This window comes from Oncorhynchus mykiss, chromosome 17, assembly GCF_013265735.2.
Source record: "Oncorhynchus mykiss isolate Arlee chromosome 17, USDA_OmykA_1.1, whole genome shotgun sequence".
Lineage (NCBI taxonomy): Eukaryota > Metazoa > Chordata > Actinopteri > Salmoniformes > Salmonidae > Oncorhynchus > Oncorhynchus mykiss.
This window is the reverse complement of record NC_048581.1, coordinates 44,079,772-44,100,048: the sequence shown is the minus strand read 5'-3', so window position 1 is coordinate 44,100,048 and position 20,277 is coordinate 44,079,772. Positions and strand designations below refer to the sequence as shown.

Genomic DNA, 20,277 nt, shown 5'->3' with positions numbered 1-20,277 from the left:
TTTAGGTAGACTATAATCAATGTAGTGAGAACAAAAAAACGAAAGATGGATATTTATCTTGATATGAATATTCAGCTGCTCAGCCATCGTGGGAACCAACCATTAGAAGTTGAAACCTTTGTAACAGTTATGGAAATGGTGTAACTAAATAAAATGCACTCATTGCTGAGCTAACGTTAGTTCAATTAAATTAACAAATGCAAAAGAATACAATGTTTCAGGTTATCATAAAACAAGAATACATAGTGTTGATATTAGGTAACGTCAGTAAGCCTAGCTAACTACCAAAGAATTCCAATGAATGCGGCTAGCTAAATTACATGAATTGCACGAGGACCTGGCCAAAACCAAGGATAATCATTGCATACATCAACTGCTTTGCGACGTTAGACAACAGCAGGAATATTAGCAAAAGGAATCTAAACTATGAAAAGACTTAAACTACCCTATGAAGGACGACAAAGTGACAGTTGCATTAGCTAGAGAACAGGGTTACTGATACGGAATTTATATTGATGGCGTTATGATACTGAAAGACAAAAAGCAATTCAATGTGTTTAAACTAAAACATTGAAAAGTTGATCATCCCCCAAAAAATACACATTTAACATGACAACCACTCACCTAGTGAGACATTCCAACCCAGCACAAATAAAATATCCTCCTGTGTTGTCTGCAGATCTTCGAGTATTCCAACATCAAATCGAACTAGACCAGTAGGCCTCGGCCTCGGCGTCTCCTGTATCCTTTGCCCCCCAAGACAGCTCCCTCTCCCGGGGTAGGAAACAAACTTCTCTATGTCTCCCACGCAAAGGTTAAAAGTTTAAATCCCTGTCCTGCTTGGGCACCGTATTTCCATCGCGTGTCTATGTTGAATCCCCGGTGCTTGGATCTATTTATTATGGCGTTTTATATGATTTACAATTGATATTTATAAAGGGGTATATGCTGCTCTATGTTGTACAGGGCTCTGATTCTGTCTCGGGTTCTAACATTCGCAGTGGCACCCATCCCCCTCCACCGGCATCGACCGCGGGTCCCAGCGAAAGTGACACACAACCATGCCACCGGGTTTCCCAAGCGATGATGCAGGGGCTGATTAATAGGGCGGGTTTTGCGCCGATGTCCTGCCTCCTATATATTTATTAGTCTGTATGAGCAAGCGATTGGGCGACGAATTTGGATTTTCTCTACGCAGAGGGCGTGTGGAAGCACATTCGGATTCTGCTGTGTAGTGGTGGCACACAGGAGTGAGAGCAAGTGACCGTAGAAATGGATGGATTTGGCAGAGAATTTGATACAAAAAGCGGACCCGTGTCTACAGTACGAAGAAAATGCTCAAGTAATTAAATGAAAAAGTCGTGGATTTTTTTCTCTCATTATTTTATAGAAGGATTATATTGCTTGAATGTTTTATGTGTTTGCTCAACGCAAAGAGAAAACAACTTCGTTACATATAGATAGAGCTAATAATTAGAGTAGCCAATTTTTAGCTAAACGGGTCTACCGGGGCCCATAAAAGGAAATACGACAGAATATGAGATGTCGGGCGAGTTTGTATGATCTGGCATGGGATTGGGCAGGGAAATTGACCAGGGTTGTATGTATTAACTCTGGTCCCACCTACTGCCCAGCCCGAATTCAGTCGTTCCACACTTGACTGGGGATAACCATTGATACGCTACACGAAAAAACTATCTATTCGAATGGCTCATTAACTGCACGAAAATACCATGTTTGCGAGCAGATCGTATTTTCTTATAAAAAAACACATTCCATAGCAGTAAAACATATATTTGATTTTAGGCTATATTCTACTGTTCATTTTCGACTGTTCTAACGCACATTCAAAGAATGGATGAAATGTTAGATTCCGCTTCCATTATCCTTCATTGGTAAACAATAAATCATAACTGCGTTTTAGGATGACTGGATGTAATTAAGCGTTCATGCGATTGGCTTCTTAATTTGTTCTGACGTCACGAGACCTGGGAGAATAATTGGGATTGGCTAAAATGATCACGCTACTGTCATTTGTTTTGCAACGGTGGGAAGTGGAGATACGGCTAGACGATACGCTGTTTTTTTCACGCTTCTCAAAATGTAGAAATTGTTACTTTTACTCATAAATTGTTCCGAACCCAATGCATTTTGACAGTAGGTGACAAATGTAACCACAAACTCACAATAAAGATGTTAAACTACATTTTTGTGAATATAAATGATCAATTTGAGACCTTCCATACACTGTCTATTTCTGCACGATGAAAACGAAGATTACGTGATCTGAATAAACCAAGGGTTCTTTCGGTTTTTTTTTCTTCTTAAATGCATTTTCTATAACATTTTACTAATTGGTACATTTACTACCTTTTCTCATCGAGGGTAGCTCAATACATAAAACAAGCTAGACATGATGGGCTCCCGTAAACCTCTATTGCCAAATAACTAATGAGAATGCATTCTGACCCTAATATAACAGAAGAATAACACAATAACAACAAATAATTCCACACTGGTTTCCAGGTTCTCACACCCATCTAACGAACCGAAAGACGCACCCAGGTTGTGTTTGGTAAAATGTTCTTGGGAAGTTGGGTAAGTGTACAGACAGGATAACCTTTGTTCTGTAGCCCTCACGTGATTATAGAACTCTTCTGAAGGACCATCTACAAGTCTCCCAGCAACCGTTCCAGATAGAGTGCCTTCGCCAATACTTCTATTGTAAATACGATGAACAGGCTACAAACGTGGCAGGGCACAACTTCCAACATTAATAGTTTTAATACAATAAACGAAACACCAAAGGAATTGTGTGCCATATGACATTGTGTTGGGGTAGAAATGTTCACATAAAACATAAGTGTTATACGGATCACGTCATTTCTAATTGTCTCCTAGGTTTTAATATGAACAAATGCTTGTAACACAGGAAGGTATCAAAGCCCTAACACATTAACATGGATGCAGCCATGGGGTTTTGCATGGTCTCGAACACAAATAATATAAAAACCTTTCATTTGAGTAACTGTTAGATGCAAGTCATGTCATTATATATGCCTTTTCCATATTTACTAAGACTTCAGAGCCATTTATGGTCCCAAATGGAATCTCATGCCCACAAAATACAATTTATTTTATAGTAATGAAGAAAGAGCTGTTTTAACAGAAACATACAATATATCCTAGGTATCAGTTAGTCAAATGTTGAAGATTCTTGCACTTAAATCAATCATTCTTTAAGCGGTCCTTAACAAATGTTAACCTGTATTTGCTACGCCATCTTAAACTGTATGTACCGGTTTGGTAAAAAACTAATTGCGCAACCATTTAGCTAGCTAGCTACAGTGTGCTAACACATTTACCCTCAAAGCAGTTACACAAATATTTCACTTGTGTAAACTATTATCCATAATAATCAGGTAAAGTACATGCGCTTAGGCACTGTGCAAGCATCTGCACTGTCACTTATTTTGACCCATACAATGAGTTCCTTGCACTCAAATCCTATTAACCAAATACAGTGTTAATTCTACCAAGTCCCCAGTCAAGGAATTACAACTCATTGAGCCAAGTCGACCTTACCCCCCCTTTTTTTTGTTGTTGCAAGAACAGAAAAATAAAATAAATGTAAAATACACCACAAAAATTGTCACAAAGTCCAACAGTGATTGTGCGAAACGTGGAGGATGGCACACCCATAGCGACTGATAGACTTCTAGCAGCCAAAAGCCTGTAGCATGGGCAGCACCATTGAGGGCTTCCATGTTTCCACCATTTGGAAGTAGTCAAAGTAGTCAACTGGGTGGGGATTCCTATGGGTTCTAGCCTCAATGGCACTGCCCATGCTGTCAAAATGCTATAATGGCACAGATAAAGATGAGCCCTTTATCTCAATGGGCACACCACATTATATATGGCCTAAGCAGATGCACATAAATGCAATGGATGGACATTTGACATCAGTATGTAGTGTTATAGATTCTAAGGGACATGGTCTTGGGGAGAGAATGTATACATATACACCTTCATTTTATACATCAAATAAATAGTAAAGGTATCAGTAAAGCACTCTTCCCCAGCAGTATCCTAAAGGATCTAAAAGGATATTACAATTACATATTTCGCTCCTTGAATTTATGACAACAGTATTTAACAAATCACCAAAAGACAAGGTTCTATCCTTGATTTTTTTTCAAACGCTAAAATCATATCTTGAATTGGGAGATGGAATTAAGATTGTCATGGACTTACACTTTTATAAAAATTGGATATGATGCTCTCATATAGTAATGGACTTTCCCTTAACTAGCAAAACTCCATAATCAAAAAAAGATACAAGTAGACACTAAAAGTTGTTCAAACTGCCTTCAACATGGTCAGTTCGGGGAACCAGTCCCTTCCTCTCAATCTAAGCAGCTCTGTGTACATCTCTTATCCAGTCAGTGGATCAGACAGGAAACAAGAAGAAAAATGGCTGAGTGTGTTCGACTTGGTGGTTGGGTCATGTCTGGTTGTTTCTTTTTTCCTGTTTTTTGTTTCATTACGTTGTTGTTATGCGCTTGCATGTTGAGACCCTTTTGCTGTTAGGGGATGCTGCCCTCTGCTGGTTGCCCCAGTGGCAGCACATGGCCCTGTACATGGCCCTGCACCTCCACAGCCGGTTAAGTCCCTCAGAGCAGCTTCAGACTTCCAGTGACGTTGTTCACCATATCCTCTTCCCCAACGATGGCCAGGATGGTGCGCGAGCCAGCTTCCACCTGGCAAAAGAGCAGGTCATAGAATTTAGACTAGCATCCTTGTGGGTAGGAGGTACTAATAATAGGTTGTAACAACAAAAGTATGTGGGAAGACAGGCAAGACTAGGCATTCATTTCATTTCATCTCAAGAGAGAACCCCTTAATATTAATTGATGCAGATAGTTTTTTTTATGTTGAATTGCATTTTCACCCCCCCCCCCCCCCTACAGAACTTGTGAGCCCCACATTTCTGCTGTATTGTCTTTTGCAGTGCCTTCAAAAAGTTCACACCCCTTGACTTTTTCCACATTGTTCTGTTACAGCCTGAATTTAAAATTGACTGGCCTACACACAATACCCCATCTCATAAAATGGCGCCGACAGAGAGGGCTGCCGTGCTTCTAGCTCTTAGGAAACTTTGCAGATTTTTAAAATGTATTATTTCTACCATTAGCCCAGAAAATGTGTTATTACATACAGTCGGGAAGAACTATTGGATATCAGAGCGGCGGTAACTCACCAGCACTATGACCAGGAATTACGACTTTCCCAAAGCGGATCCTTTGTTCGCACCCCCCAGGGCAATTGAACTGATTCCAGAGACCGACCCAAAAACACAGCCGGCGGAGGTACTCGCAGTGGTCTTCTAGTCCGACGTACGAGGCGTGCACAACACCCACCGCTTCTCGAGCATATTACTCGCTATTGTTCAGTCTCTGGATATTAAAGTTACCGAGTTCAGGGCGAGGGTTTCTTTCCAGAGAGACATCACAGAAACATGGCTCTCTCGGGATATACTGTCTGAGTCAGTCCAGCCAGTTGGGTTCTCAGTTCATTGCATAGACAGGAATAAATCTCTCTCCGGGAAGGAGGGTGGGGGTGCATGTTTCATGATTAACAACTCATGGTGTGATTGTGATAACATACAGGAACTCAAGTCCTTTTGTTCACCCGACCTAGAATAACTTACAATCAAATGCGGACCGTATTATCTTCCAAGAGAATTCTCTTCTGTTATAGCGTTGTTTTGGGCTTCTGAGTGGCGCAGCGGTCTAAGGCACTGCATCTAAGTGCTAGAGACGTCACTACATACCCTGGTCGATTCCATGCTGTATCACAACCGGCCGTGATTGGGAGTCCCATAAGGCGGCGCACAATTGGCTCAGCATTAGGGTTTGGCCGGGGTAGGTCATCGTTGTAAATAAGAATTTGTTCTTAACCGACTTGCCTAGTTAAATAAAGCTTAAATAAAAAATAAAATAAGTCACAGCAGTATATACCCCCCCACTCAAGCCTATACCACGACGGCCCTCAAAGAACTTCACTGGACTTTATGCAAACTGGAAACCACATTTCCTGAGGCTGCATTTATTTGAGAAAAAAGCTACCGAAGTTCTAACAACACACCGACTGTAGTACTTGCACTGCTAAAACACTCGACCACTGCCACTCCAACTTCCGGGATGCCCTACAGGGCCCTCCCTCTCCCTCCTTTCGGCAAATCTGACCACGACTCCATTTTGCTCCTCCCTTCCTATAGACAGAAACTCAAGCAGGAAGTACCCGTCCTAGGACTATTTAATGCTGGTCTGACCAATCAGAAACCACGCTTCAAGATTGTTTTGATCACGCGGACTGTTCCGGGTATCTTCCGAGAATAATATTGACGAATATTCCAATACGGTGACTGAGTTTATCAGGAAGTGTATAGGAGATGTTGTACCCACCGACTATTAAAACCTACCCAAACCAGAAACCATGGATAGATGGGAGCATTTAAGCAAAACTGAAAGCGCAAACCAAATCAAATGTATTTATATAGCCCTTCGTGCATCAGCTGATACCTCAAAGTGCTGTACAGAAACCCAGCCTAAAACCCCAAACAGCAAGCAATGCAGGTGTTGAAGCACGTTGGCTAGGAAAAACTAGAAAGGCCAAAACCTAGGAAGAAACCAGGCTATGAGGGGTGGCCAGTCCTCTTCTGGCTGTGCCGGGTGGAGATTATAACAGAACATGGCCAAGATGTTCAAATGTTCATAAATGACCAGCATGGTCAAATAATAGGTCTGGGACAGGTAGCATGTTCGGTGAACAGGTCAGGATTCCATAGCCGCAGGCAGAACAGTTGAAACTGGAGCAGCAGCACGGTCAAGTGGACTGGGGACAGCATTTAACCATGGCAAGGTGACTGGGAATATGGCAGAACACAAACAGTGTAGTTTTCCCACCGCAAGGCAATCAAATATGCAAAACAGTATAGAGACAAAGCAGTGTCGCAATTCAACGACTCAGACACGAGATGTGGCAAGGTCAACAGACAATATCAGACTACAAAAGGGAAACCAGCCAAGTTGCAGACACCGAATTCTTGCTTCCGGACAAGCTAAAAACCTTTGCCCGCTTTGAGGATAACAGTGCCACTGACGCGACTCACTACCAACGACTGTTGGCTCTCCTTTGCCATGGCCGACGTGAGTAAGACATTTAAGCTTGTTAACCCTCGCACGGCTGCTGGCCCAGACGCCATCCCTAGCCACGTCCTCAGAGCATGCGCAGACCAGCTGGCTGGTGTGTTTACGGACATATTCAATCTCTCCCTATCCCAGTCTGCTGTCCCCACATGCTTCAAGATGGCCACCATTGTCCCTTTACCCAAGAAAGCAAAGGTAACTGAACTAAATGACTATCGCCCCATAGCACTCACTTCTGTCATCATGAAGTGCTTTGAGAGACTAGTCAAGGATCATATCACCTCTACCTTACCTGTCACTCTAGACATCTCAATTTCCTTACCGCCCCAATAGAACCACAGACGATCCAATCGCCATTGCACTTCCCTATCCAATCTTGACAAGAGGAATACCTATGTAAGATTGCTGTTCACTGACTACAGCTCAGCATTTAACACCGTAGTACCCTCCAAGCTCATCATGAAGTTCGAGGCCCTGGGTCTGAACTCCGCCCTGTGTCTAACTGGGTCCTGGACTTCCTGACTGGCCACCCCCATGTGGTGAAGGTAGAAAACACCACCTCCACTTTGCTGATCCTCAACACTGGGGCCCCCAGAAGGGTGCGTCCTGTACTCCCTGTTCACCAATGACTGCGTAGCCAAGCACGCCTCCAACTCAATCATCAAGTTTGCAGATGACACTACAGTGGTAGGCTTGATCACAAACAATGAGACAGCCTACATGGAGGAGGTGAGGGCTCAGAGTGTGATGCCAGGAAAATAATCTCCCTCAACATCAACAAAACAAATGATCGTGGACTTCAGGAAGCAGCAAAGGGAGCACCCCCCTATCCACATCGATGGGACCGCAGTGGAGAAGGTGGAAAGCTTCAAGTTCCCCGGCGTACACGTCACTGACAAACTGAAATGGTCCACCCACACAGACAGTGTGGTGAAGATGGCACAACAGTGCCTCTTCAACCTCAGGAGGCTGAAGAAATTTGACGTGGCACCTAAAACCCACAAACATTTACAGATGCACAATTGAGAGCATTCCTATCAGGCTGTATCACCACCTGGAACGGCAACTGCACCCGCAGGGCTCTCCAGAGGGTGGTGGGTCTGCCCAACGCATCATCGGGGGCAAACTACCTGCCCTCCAGGACACCTACAGCACCCAATGTCACAAGAAGGCCAAAAAGATCAAGGATAACAAACCACCCGAGCCACTGCCTGTTCACCCCTCTATCATCCAGAAGGCGAGGTCAGTACAGGTGCATCAAAGCTGGGATCGAGAGACTGAAAAACAGCGTCTATCTCGAGGCCATCAGACTGTTCAATTGGCATCACTAGCACAGAGGCTGCTGCCCTATTATACATAGACTTGAAATCACAGGCCACTTTAATAATGTTTACATATTTAGCATTACTCATCTCATATGTATATACTGTATTCTATTATTCTGTATCTTAGTCTATGCCGCTCTGACATTGCTCGTCCATATATTTAAATATTCTTAATTCCATTCCTTTACTTAGATGTGTATGTATATTCGGTGCATTGTTGTGAAATTGTTAGCCATTACTTGTTAGATATCACTACATTGCCGGAGCTAGAAACACAAGCATTTCGCTACAGCCACAATAACATTTGCTAAACACATGTATGTGACCAATAAAATTTGATGAAAGTGGAATTATGTTTAGACATTTTTACAAATGAAAAGCTGAAACAAGTCAGTAAGTATTCAACCCCTTTGTTATGGCAAGCCTAAATAAAGTTCAGGAGAAGAAATTTGCTTAACAAGTCACGTAAATTGCATGGACTCACTGTGTGCGATAGTGTTTAACAATTTGAATGACTACCTCATCTCTGTACCCCACACATACAATTTATATGTAAGGTCCCTCAGTCAAGCAGTGAATTTCAAACAGATTCAACCATGAAGACCAGGGAGGTTTTCCAATGCCTCGCAAACGGCACCTATGGGTAGATGGATCAAAATTTTAAAAAGCAGACATTGAATATCCCTTTGAAGTTATTAAAGTACACTTTGGATGGTGTGTCACTACAAATATACAGGCGTTCTCTTCCTAACTCAAGTTGCTGGAGAGGAAGGCAGTTTAATGGCTGTGATAGAAGAAAACTGATAATAGATCAATAACATTGTAGTTACTCCACAATACTAATCTAAATGACAAAAGTGAAGAGGGAACGCTGAATATATTTTTTTTTGTCTTCTCCAAAACATGCATCCTGTTTGCAATAAGGTTAAATTAAAATTGCAAAAAACATGGGCAAGAAATGTACTTTACGTCCAGAATACAAGGCTCTGTTTCAGGCAAATCCCACACATCACAGAGTACTTCATATTTTCAAGCATGGTGGTGGCTGAATCATGTTATGAGTATGCTCGTCGGAGAGGTTTTTGGGGGGGGATAAAAAGAAACTGAATCGAGCTAAACACAGGCAAAATCCTAGAGGAAAACCTGGTTGTCTGCTTTCCAACAGCCACTGGGAGACAAATTCATCTTTCAGCAGGAAAATAACCTAAAACACAACGCCAAATATACACTGGAGTTGCTTACCAAGACAACATTGAATGTTCCTGAGTGGCCTAGTTAGTTTTGAGTAAAAATCTATGGCAAAACATGACAATGGCTGTCTAGCAATGATCAACGACCAACTTAAGAGCTTGAAGAACTTTTCAAATAATGCAAATAGTGTACAATCCAGGTGTTAAAAGCTTTTAGAGACTTTCTGGGAAAGACTCAAGAGCTGTAATCTCTGCCAAAGTTGATTCTAACATGTATTGACTCATGGGTGTAAATTAGATATTCCTGCATTTCATTTTCAATAAATTTGCAAACATTTCTAAAAACATGTTTTCAATTTGTCATTGTGGGAAATTGTGTGTAGATGGGTGAGAAAATAAATATTTTTGAATTCAGGCTATAACAAAATGTGGAATACGTCAAGGGGTATGAATACTTTCTGTAGGCACTCTTATTTTCTCAAACTCATTGTAATATTTATGTACCCCCGTCTAATCCCATTTTATAATACCAAAAGGTAAATTAAAAATGTTGGTTACAAAAAAGTTATTGCACATTTAGCAGGCTATGATGTGAAATAGGCCATTATAAGTGCTTTCTTTCATTAGGTATCGTTAAGGCAGTCTCGTGTGCTTATCAATGCACACTAGAGGTCGACCGGTTAATCGGAATGGCCAATTAATTAGGGCCGATTTCAAGTTTTCATAACAATCGGAAATCGGTATTTTTGGGCGCCGATTTGCCAATTATTATTATTTATTTTTTATACCTTTATTTAACTAGGCAAGTCAGTTCAGAACACATTCTTATTTTCAATGACGGCCTAGGAACGGTGGGTAAACTGCCTCGTTCAGGGGCAGATTGACAGATTTGTACCGTGTCAGCTCGGGGGTACAATCTTGCAAACTTACAGTTAACTAGTCCAACGCAATAACAATCTGCCTCCCTCTCGTTGCACTCCACAAGGAGAATGCCTGTTATGCGAATGCAGTAAGCCAAGGTAAGTTGCTAGCTAGCATTAAACTTGTCTTATAAAAAAAACAATCATTCATAATCACTAGTTAACTACACATGGTTGATGATATTACTAGATATTATCTAGCGTGTCCTGCGTTGCATATAATCTGACTGAGCATACAAGTATCTAAGTATATGACTGAGCGGTGGTAGGCAGAAGCAGGCGCGTAAACATTAATTCAAACAACACTTTCATGCGTTTTGCCAGCAGCTCTTCGTTGTGCGTCAAGCATTGCGCTGTTTACGACTTCAAGCCTATCAACTCCCGAGATGAGGCTGGTGTAACCGAAGTGAAATGGCTAGCTAGTTAGCACGCGCTAATAGCGTTTCAAACGTCACTCGCTCTGAGCCTTCTAGTAGTTGTTCCCCTTGCTCTGCATGGGTAACGCTGCTTTGATGGTGGCTGTTGTCGTTGTGTTGCTGGTTCGAGCCCAGGGAAGAGCGAGGAGAGGGACGGAAGCTATACTGTTACACTGGCAATACTAAAGTGCCTATAAGAACATCTAATAGTCAAAGGTTAATGAAATACAAATGGTATAGAGGGAAATAGTCCTATAATTCCTATAATAACTACAACCTTATACAACCTTAAACTTCTAACCTGGGAATATTGAAGACTCATGTTAAAAGGAACCACCAGCTTTCATATGTTCTCATGTTCTGAGCAAGGAACTGAAACGTTAGCTTTCTTACATAGCACATATTGCACTTTTACTTTCTTCTCCAACACTTTGTTTTTGCATTATTTAAACCAAATTGAACATGTTTCATTATTTACTTGAGGCTAAATTGATTTTATTGATGTATTATATTAAGTTAAAATAAGTGTTCATTCAGTATTGTTGTAATTGTCATTATTACAAACATTAATATATATATATTTTTTTTTGGTCCTCCAATAATCGGTATCGGCGTTGAAAAATCATTATCGGTCGACCTCTAATGCACACAGCGCCTTATCCCCCACTCCTATGGATAAAACAATTGTATAATGTCATACAATAGTTTTACAAAGCAGGACATTTCAAATGCACGCTGTCATTACTAAATATGTAATGTGATAGGTATTTTAGTTTTTTTTTTTACACACAAACAACTTGATTAATTAAATATTTAATCTGTCATCTTTGATGACACAATGTTCACAAGAGGGAACGAATCGGATTTCATTGGTCCTCAACTCATGTCTCAGACACTTCATAAATGGAGTTATCCCCTTGTTAGCATGCCCCGGAGCAGGTTAGTTCTGAAGCATTTGTTGCCATATACATTTACCTGGCTATACAGTGAGCCTCTTTTGTGGTACCGGTTGTCCCAAGTTGAACTCAGAGTTGACCAAAGTTATCTCGCCAACTCCTCAAACCAGATGGGTATACTACGTTCAAACTCAATACTTATCATAATGACTGTGCGTACCCCTGAAAGCAGACACTATAGTGTTACGTGGAAACATAATGGCTTCCACATAACACAGCAGGTGCTGCTGTGGAGCCCCAATGCTGGTGCATGTGTCTGTAAGCAGGAGCTACTAGAACCACAAAACCGTCATGGTGGGGTTGTGGGCCTGTAAGCAGGTGCAGCAGTGCTACCATAGAGCCGTAATAGTGGCGCATTGGGTCTGTAACTAGGTCCTGAAACCTTTGCTGTGTAGCCGCACGTCTCACCTGGGTGCGTCCGGCGTCCTGGACCAGATACGTTGGCAGGCTAAGGCTCATTGCCAGGGCCTGCAGCTCCAAAAGGTGAGCCATGTTGGTCCCCTGCAACACCACCTTCTTCGCCCTGCACACCACAAACACACAGATATCCTGCTGTGGCAAACATCGACAGCAGGTTGAACCGGCACATAGAACAGCCAGATAGTGGTATTGCCATTACCAGATGTCATTATGGCGTTATAAAAGTGTCTGGCGTTCTTTACCTGATCAGATCCAATTTGTTCGACAGTGTGGAGTCTCAAGTAACACATATGATTATGGTATTGCTCCAGTAAAGCACGAATTAAAAAAATAGTCCAGTCAGTTCCTTACCCGCCATGGTCCCACTTCCAGGCCATCTCCCTCCAGCTGTTCTTCTCCTGCAGGGCCTGGTAAAGCCCTACGGCCGCATGGCCCACCTGCGCAGCCACCTACACAACACACACTTTAAGAGTAAGCAGAATTTCTTTTTTTTTTTTTTTTTTAAGTTTCATGTATTAGCTTTGAGTGTGAGGTGTGATTCTCATTTAAAAAAACAACCGGGGCAAACTGGGCCTTTGTGCTACACCACAACAAGCATACTAGCCAGGCAAAATCTATCATATCAAGCTATGTAATGTATCTTTGTAATGTTTTTGCACCATGTAATTTAGGGACCACAATGGCAATAAGTCTGACTGTGATATTCCTGTCACGCGTTTACAATGCATGCACTGGTTTTCTTAAAAACTGGCAAATAAAATCAATCAAAACACATTCCAACCCTTGTCTTCAAACTGACCTTTCCCACACCCATGGCCAGGTCCATGTTCACCACAAACACCATCTTGAACATGAGGTCGTCGTCTCCTTCTTCCTGAGGGGACGAGAGAGACAGTCAGGGTGGGCTCAGACACAATACAGGAGAGGTAATGTACCAACGTGTACCTGTGCGGACTAAGGCTATCGCGTGGGTACCTCATTCTCCAGCTTGTTAAAGTAGTACATGGCAGCCTCCTCAGCAGACACATTTCGGGTGTGCAAGAGTGCCTGCGGGATGGAGAAACATAGAAAATGGCAGACAATGTTGGATGGATTAGACATGTCAATCATAGCTATGGTATTCTTTACAGTCATTATGGATGCCTTAGTAAGTAGATACATATAAATATTGCATTAGAAAATGTAAATGCAGAACCAAGAAAAAAATTGACATAATATACTGCAGATCCTATCTCAGGAAATGCAAGAGAACCTGTATACAGTAAATTAACCCACCTGCTTGGCAGCCTCCTCTGGGATGTCCAGCTCCCGAAGCTGCTGTAGGTACACAGAGTTGACCTCCTGAGAGCCAGAGTCTGGACCTGTCTGTTGGTCGGAGGGCTCCATAGTTAGCTGGAGCTAGTTGGATTAGAGTTAGTTTGGTGCAGCATTCAAAAAACACTCAACATATACACCTTAGCGTAGTTCTCCACAAGCTGTGTCAATTCATTTAAAAGACTAGCACCATGATGTTAAATTATTAACTTTTGGTGCCTGTATTTCCAGTTCAACAAGGCTTGAGGCACAGCCAGAGAACCATGATGCATTATCATCCTAGTAGACTAATCATCAGGGTTATTCTCATCCTAGTAGACTAGCCATCAGGGCTAGGGTTGGAAACGTTCCAGTAAATGTCCAGAATTTCTGAAATTTTCCATGAATTTTTGCTTAAATTCATACAAAGTTAGCTTATAACAGTAAACCTTTTTTTGTGAGATACACATAAGGCAATTCTAGGTCTTATGGCATATTTTGGTTAAACTATCCCCAATTCAATGGAATTGCAACCCTCGGGCACACAGTGCATTCTTCCATCACATGTGCAGCTGATTCTCAAGATCTTGCACACTAATGAGATGCTATTGAGCCCACACTACTACACTGTCTGAGCCAAGGACTACATGCTTTCTGTTAAGTTGTGATAACAATACTAGGTGGGGTGAATATATTTAATATGACCTACATTATTTTTTTGTTAACTAGTAAATAGTAGCCTACAGCAAATGTGTTTAAATCATTTCTGTCTTGTTAACAATTTCTGCTAGTTAGTTTTTGCTACCATGTGGGTTTTAGCTTGCTTGAGCCTGCTGAGGAGTGTTAATTCACCCATTTCCATACATGTTTCATTTTAAAACATTTATCTTACAAAAGGAGTTGTTTAATCTAACTGCTTAACTATTAATCTGTTCATGGAACTGTATTTGGGTATTTTTACATTTTTCCCCCTAATCTTTACAGGAAAATGCCACAAGCACCATCTGATGTGTGGATACATTTCACTGCAGCTAATGAAGGAAAAGCTGTGTACATTTCCAAATACTGTGCCAAATCATATGTGAAGAATGCAAAAAAGATGCAGAATCACCTGGCCAAGTGCATAAAGTTCCCTCAGCACTCACAACAAGCAAACTGACAAAAGTCCCTCTACTTCTATTCGAGGTGAACATTATCAATCAGACATCTTATCGATAGCAACAGCTCATGGTCCTCCTGGAATCAGAAGTTTTTTTGACTCAATGGAGGAACGTAGTCAGAGAAATGCAGATGAATGTCTTGCTCGAGCTGTGTATGCAACTGGTTCACCGCTGATGCACACAGGCAATGTGTATTGGAAGAGATTTCTTTAAGTTTCTTGCCACATATACACCCCTCCAACCAGACATGCTTTATCTACTCATTTGCTGGACGCAGAGTTCAACAGAGTTCAAGTGAAGGTCAAGCAAATCATAGAGAAAGCAGACTGTATTGCAATCATCTGATGGGTGGTCGAATGTTCATGGGCAAGAAATAATTAACCACATCATCTCCACCCCCCAACCAGTGTTCTACAATAGCACAGACACAAGGGACAACAGACACCACCGGTCTCTACATTGCAGATGAGCTGAAGGCAGTCATCAATGACCTTGGACCACAGAAGGTATTTGCACTGGTGACAGACAATGCTGCGAACATGAAGGCTGCTTGGTCTAAAGTGGAGGAGTCCTACCCACACATCACACCCATTGGCTGTGCTGCTCATGCATTGAATCTGCTCGTCAAGGACATCATGGCACTGAAAACAATGGATAGACTCTACAAGAGAACCAAGGAAATGGTTAGGTTTGTGAAAGGTCATATAGCAGCAATTTACCTCACCAAGCAAACTGAGCAGAATAAGAGCACCACTTAGAAGCGGCCCAGCAACACCCGTTGGGGTGGTGTTGTCATCATGTTTAACAGTCTCCTGGAGGGAAAGGAGTCTCTCCAAGAAATGGATATATCAGTCTGCCGATATGGACAGCCCCATCAAGAGGATCCTCCTGGATGATGTATTTGGGGAGAGAGTGGTAAGCAGCCTGAAACCTATAGCAGTAGCCATTGCACGGATTGAGAGAGACAATGCCGTCCTGTCTGATGTTCAGACTCTGCTTGCAGATGTAAGAGAAGAAATCCGTACTGCCCACTTCACTGTTGCTCCAAGCAGAGGAAACTGTAGTTCTGAAATACATGAAAAAGAGTGAAGACTTCTGCCTGTGAAGCCCATACACACCGCAGCGTACATGTTGGTCCCCAAGTATGCTGGCAAGAGCATCCTGTCTGGTGCAGAGATCAACAGGGCCTATGGTGTCATCACTACCGTGTCTCGCCACCTTGGCCTGGATGAGGGCAAGGTTCTTGGCAGTCTGGAGAAGTACACTTCCAAGCAAGGGCTTTGGGATGGAGATGCAATATGGCAGTCGTGCCAACATATCTCATCAGCCACCTTGTTGCCTCCATCATCCTCCAAATCCCACCAACATCAGCCGCCTCGGAGCGCAACTGTTCCTTGTTTGGGAACACACACACCAAAGCACACAACAGGCTGACAAATACATCCCATGTGAAGAGTCAACTCATTTAATTAAAGTTCAATTCGGGAACTAAATTATATTTTTTTTTATTGGAAGGATTTAATAATTTGCAATTATATCTACTTATAAGGTAAATGGTTTATGTTTGTCTCCATATGACATGGTAAATATATCCAATGCAAAAAACATCACATTTAAATTGTATTAATATTAATGTGCATATATTTTCGTTAATTCACACGGAATATCCCCCAAAATGTGCCACCCTAATCAGGGCATCCTCATCCAAGTAGACTAGCCATCGGGGCATTCTCATACTGATGGCAGCCCTGATGGCTAGTCTCTTGACGACTAGGCAAGTAACTAGCCATGTGTTTCACTAACTAACTTTAGTGAACTGATATCATAGCTACCTAGCAACCTAAATAAAAAATGATGTAGTTAGCCAGATATCAGTGGTCTACAGCTAGCCAGCTAACTAACTACGTTGAGGAAGCTAACATAGCTAGGTAACGGTAGCTTTCTAGCTACAACGCACGCAACTAACGTTCGTTGGTTAGCCAATTAACGTTACCGACAGAGAAGAGCGAGTCGTGTCTAACGTTAGCCAGCTATCTAGCTAGTTACTCGTATAATGGAACGAAATAGCTAATTATATCGCGTACAAATTGGCAGTTCGATTGTGGGATGACATCTAACTAGTTAGCCAACGGTTATCACAAGACACCGAGGTGAAATAATGTAAACCATGAAATAGAAAACAAACCGTAACGTTAGCCAACCAACCAACCAAATTGGCTACAGTATCTAGTAGCATGCACTGTAACAATAATATTATTGAACAGCAGGCATTAACTAATAGCTGATTGCATTTCTACATTGTAACTAAACATCGTTATATTTTAGCTAGTTACCTAGCTAGCTAACATGCATTTGTTTGCTATGTATTATTTTTCCTGCAAGTTCTGGCAAACCAACGTTAGCTAGTTTAGTGTAAAAATTGCGCCAGCCACACCTACCTGCGCTGCCTAGATAGCGTGTTAGCTATAATCCCCGTGAATTAGTGGGATGGGAGTGCAAATTTGAAAACGAAGTATTCACGCAGTCCTTTCACTACGACGAAGCCAGGTTGTTGACTGCAGATTACTTGTTCATTCAAAAATGGGCGTGTTGTGGTTTTCCCTCTTTACACCATTTTGAGAACGGTTCGTTCCGAGGGAAAGAGGCAAAGCGAGAGGGTTCACTCCGCCCAAAATCTGTCACCAAAATAAGACCACGAAGTGAGCGATTTTTGTATGGGGGGTGTCATTGAATGTCGAACTTGCTCAACCAAAGATGTACTTGCTACGTGAGGTTTATTCGATCGAATATAAGCTTCGTAATGGTTAGGTTTTTATAAATGCACTGGTGAGTTGACGCACGTGGCATTTTGGCAAAAACGTTATCTGAGTTGTGCCCATAGAGAACGATAGAGGCCTCTAGTGGCCAAAGGGCCGTATTTGCGGACTACATCCAAAAGGGTATATTGGCGCTACCTACTGGGTGGGGTAAAAACTGATACTTGAACGAATACAATAAAACACGTATTATTCTCAAAAAACAAAAGTCAATGTACTCAGATTCCTACACAGCCTTTGGGGCCTGAAAGGGTGAAGCATCTTCAGACAGTATTCCCTGCAATGTTCCAGCCATGAAATCCTGGAGATCCAAGAACCTTTTAGCCACTTTCACAATGATTTCCAGTTTCTTCTGTTAGTTTGTCCTGTGCAATACACAAAACAAAATCAACCTTCTTCTCGATTAGTGTTTCAGGATCTCTCAACTGGCTGACATCCAGACTGGTACACATCTGTCGTTCTGCCCCTGAACAGGCTGTTTACCCACTGTTCCTAGGCTGTCATTGAAAATAAGAATTTGTTCTTAACTCACTTGCCTAGTTAAATAAAGGTTCAAAATAAAAATCCACTGCCATAGCTTCATCATCTCTACTCGCTGCTTCGACAATTGTCACTGCCTCTGCATAGGAGACCTTCGACAGTCCTGATCTTTCCTACTTTGACCTCCTTCACCCTAACAGGGAACTCTGGAACGTGATTCCCATCACAATTGCAAAACATTGCATCCACAGACTCTTCAACAATGATATTCAATTTACAGACACATGGCCAAACGTTTATATAGAAGACTTTTGCACATAAGCTTGCACAACATGGGTTGGGAGAAATTCTTCATCAAACATCAAAGAAAGGCTTTCCTGCTCCTTTCCATTCACAATGCGAGTTAAGCGACGTGAATCAGATGATAAACAAAATGTTAGAATTTCTGGGCAGAACCATTTAGAGTTTCAACCATTTTAATGAATTCAACTGGGTCGGAATTCCAACTTCATTGGCTGATCCCTCCTGGTGACCCGGTTGGAGTCATGTCATCAGGAGGGATCAGCCAATCGTGAAGAAGAAATTGGAGATTTCCTCAATGACACTATATGGTTGTGCCTGTTGTTCACTAGCAGGCCTAGAAAGACACCTGAGCGGAGTTCACACTTTTGTTTGTCAGGGAAAACACAAGACAGATTGAAAATACTGTATCCCTGAAAACCGGATGTTAGCATTTCCGGCTGACTCCGCATCACTGAGGTATAATAAGAACTGGAGACTGCGTCCAAGATGTCCGACCATTGTTTTCAAGGTATACTACTCATGTCTTCTTCAATGACGTAAGGAAGTTGGCAATAAATGTTGTATTGCCCCCACCGACTAGACTGGAATACCCTACCATCTAACCCTACACTCATTAAAAACCCACCACCCTACTCCACTGTTTAAACTTATCTAGTCCTACCTCTGTCCAACAGCCTAAAAGGACAGGACACCACCACTCAACACACCCTGTAACTCTTCTGACGTCAAATCCCGTGCACCCAAATACTTCTCTGCAGCTGCCATCACAACCTCTATTTTCTGTGACATACAGTGCAGTTGATAACCATTGCTATGAACGCTAAAAAAGCCAATCTTACTGAACCATATATCACTCGTTGGCCTATCCCTCTGTACTGGTACAGATCTACTACATGCGAAACCTCTCAGGATCCCTTCCCTTTGACCCATCTCCATCAACTTTCTTCACTGCCTCAGCATACAACACCCTCTGCTCTACTCTAACCCTGGTAACCTCAACCTGCCTCTCTCACACCAGACATTTCTGATCCCCAGCCCCATGGCACCCCTACAATTAACACGTACCGCATCTTTACCCAATGCTGCACGTTCCTTTGTCTCCTGCCCTTCTGCTCACACCTAGGAACCTCCCTCCTACACACTGCTGCCACATGCCCATACGCTTGACACCTGTAACAACGTAATGTATTTGGCATATAAGCTCGCAAGGGATAACTGAAATATCCTAACATCACTGTCGGCCAAATAGTCAACATCAAAACGACAGACAATTAGTCTTTCACCACTCACGCCACCCCGTTGGTGTCGCACCAAAACGACGAGTATCACAAACACCGGGAATCTTTCCCTTCATTTGATCCACTTTCACATTTACCTCTACCCCAGTAGTCACTCCTTTCAATAGTGCCCTTTTCTTGAGAGCAATTCAAGTCACACCTCTTGTCCGAATTCGTTTGGTGCGAAGTGCCTGCTCCCTCTGACCAGCAGAAACACAAACAATTATCACAAGACCCCTTCAGGTTACCTTCACTGATTCCACAGCACCAAACTCTGGTTTTACCCACCCTGAAACAACAAATGGATAATCTACTCATGTTCCGGATTGTATCTGGTTTATACAGACCAACATCACATGCACACTAGCACTCAGTGCACACAGGGAGCAGTAAAGATATCATCCATAAACACGGCAGACATTGGATGAATATAAAATGTTACTATCTTTGCCTGTGAGTGATGAAAAAAGAAAAATCTGCCTCAGCGACAATTATTTGAGTAATTCAACA

General features: G+C 42.2%; 2 protein-coding genes across 2 annotated transcripts in view; both read right to left on the bottom strand.

Moving 5' to 3' along the window:
* Window positions 1-1,093, bottom strand: part of setd5 (SET domain containing 5) — a 49,408-nt gene extending 48,315 nt beyond the window's left edge. The window contains exon 1 of the mRNA XM_036949954.1: window positions 625-1,093. The gene's annotated coding sequence lies outside the window, so the exon portion shown is untranslated. The remainder of the gene's footprint in view (window positions 1-624) is intronic.
* Window positions 1,094-2,765: 1,672 nt separating this feature from the next.
* Window positions 2,766-17,753, bottom strand: LOC110493929 (probable peptidyl-tRNA hydrolase 2). Its single transcript, XM_021568537.2, has 7 exons — window positions 17,330-17,753; window positions 13,714-13,836; window positions 13,414-13,485; window positions 13,238-13,312; window positions 12,790-12,887; window positions 12,427-12,541; window positions 2,766-4,760 (listed from the first exon to the last, which is right to left on the bottom strand). The coding sequence occupies exons 2-7, from the start codon at window positions 13,822-13,824 to the stop codon at window positions 4,674-4,676; spliced, it is 558 nt and encodes a 185-aa protein (XP_021424212.1). The 5' UTR covers window positions 13,825-13,836; window positions 17,330-17,753; the 3' UTR covers window positions 2,766-4,673.
* Window positions 17,754-20,277: the final 2,524 nt, after the last annotated feature.

Bases quoted from the DNA above. Each gene is read 5' to 3' on its own strand.
- LOC110493929 (XM_021568537.2), bottom strand. From the start codon at position 13,824: ATGGAGCCCTCCGACCAACAGACAGGTCCAGACTCTGGCTCTCAGGAG. The intron at 12,888-13,237 runs GTCAGTTTGAAG...TGTGTTGTGTAG, and splicing joins TGGCCATGGGTGTGGGAAAG to GTGGCTGCGCAGGTGGGCCA. The intron at 12,542-12,789 runs GTAAGGAACTGA...TGTGGTGTGCAG, and splicing joins TGGAAGTGGGACCATGGCGG to GGCGAAGAAGGTGGTGTTGC.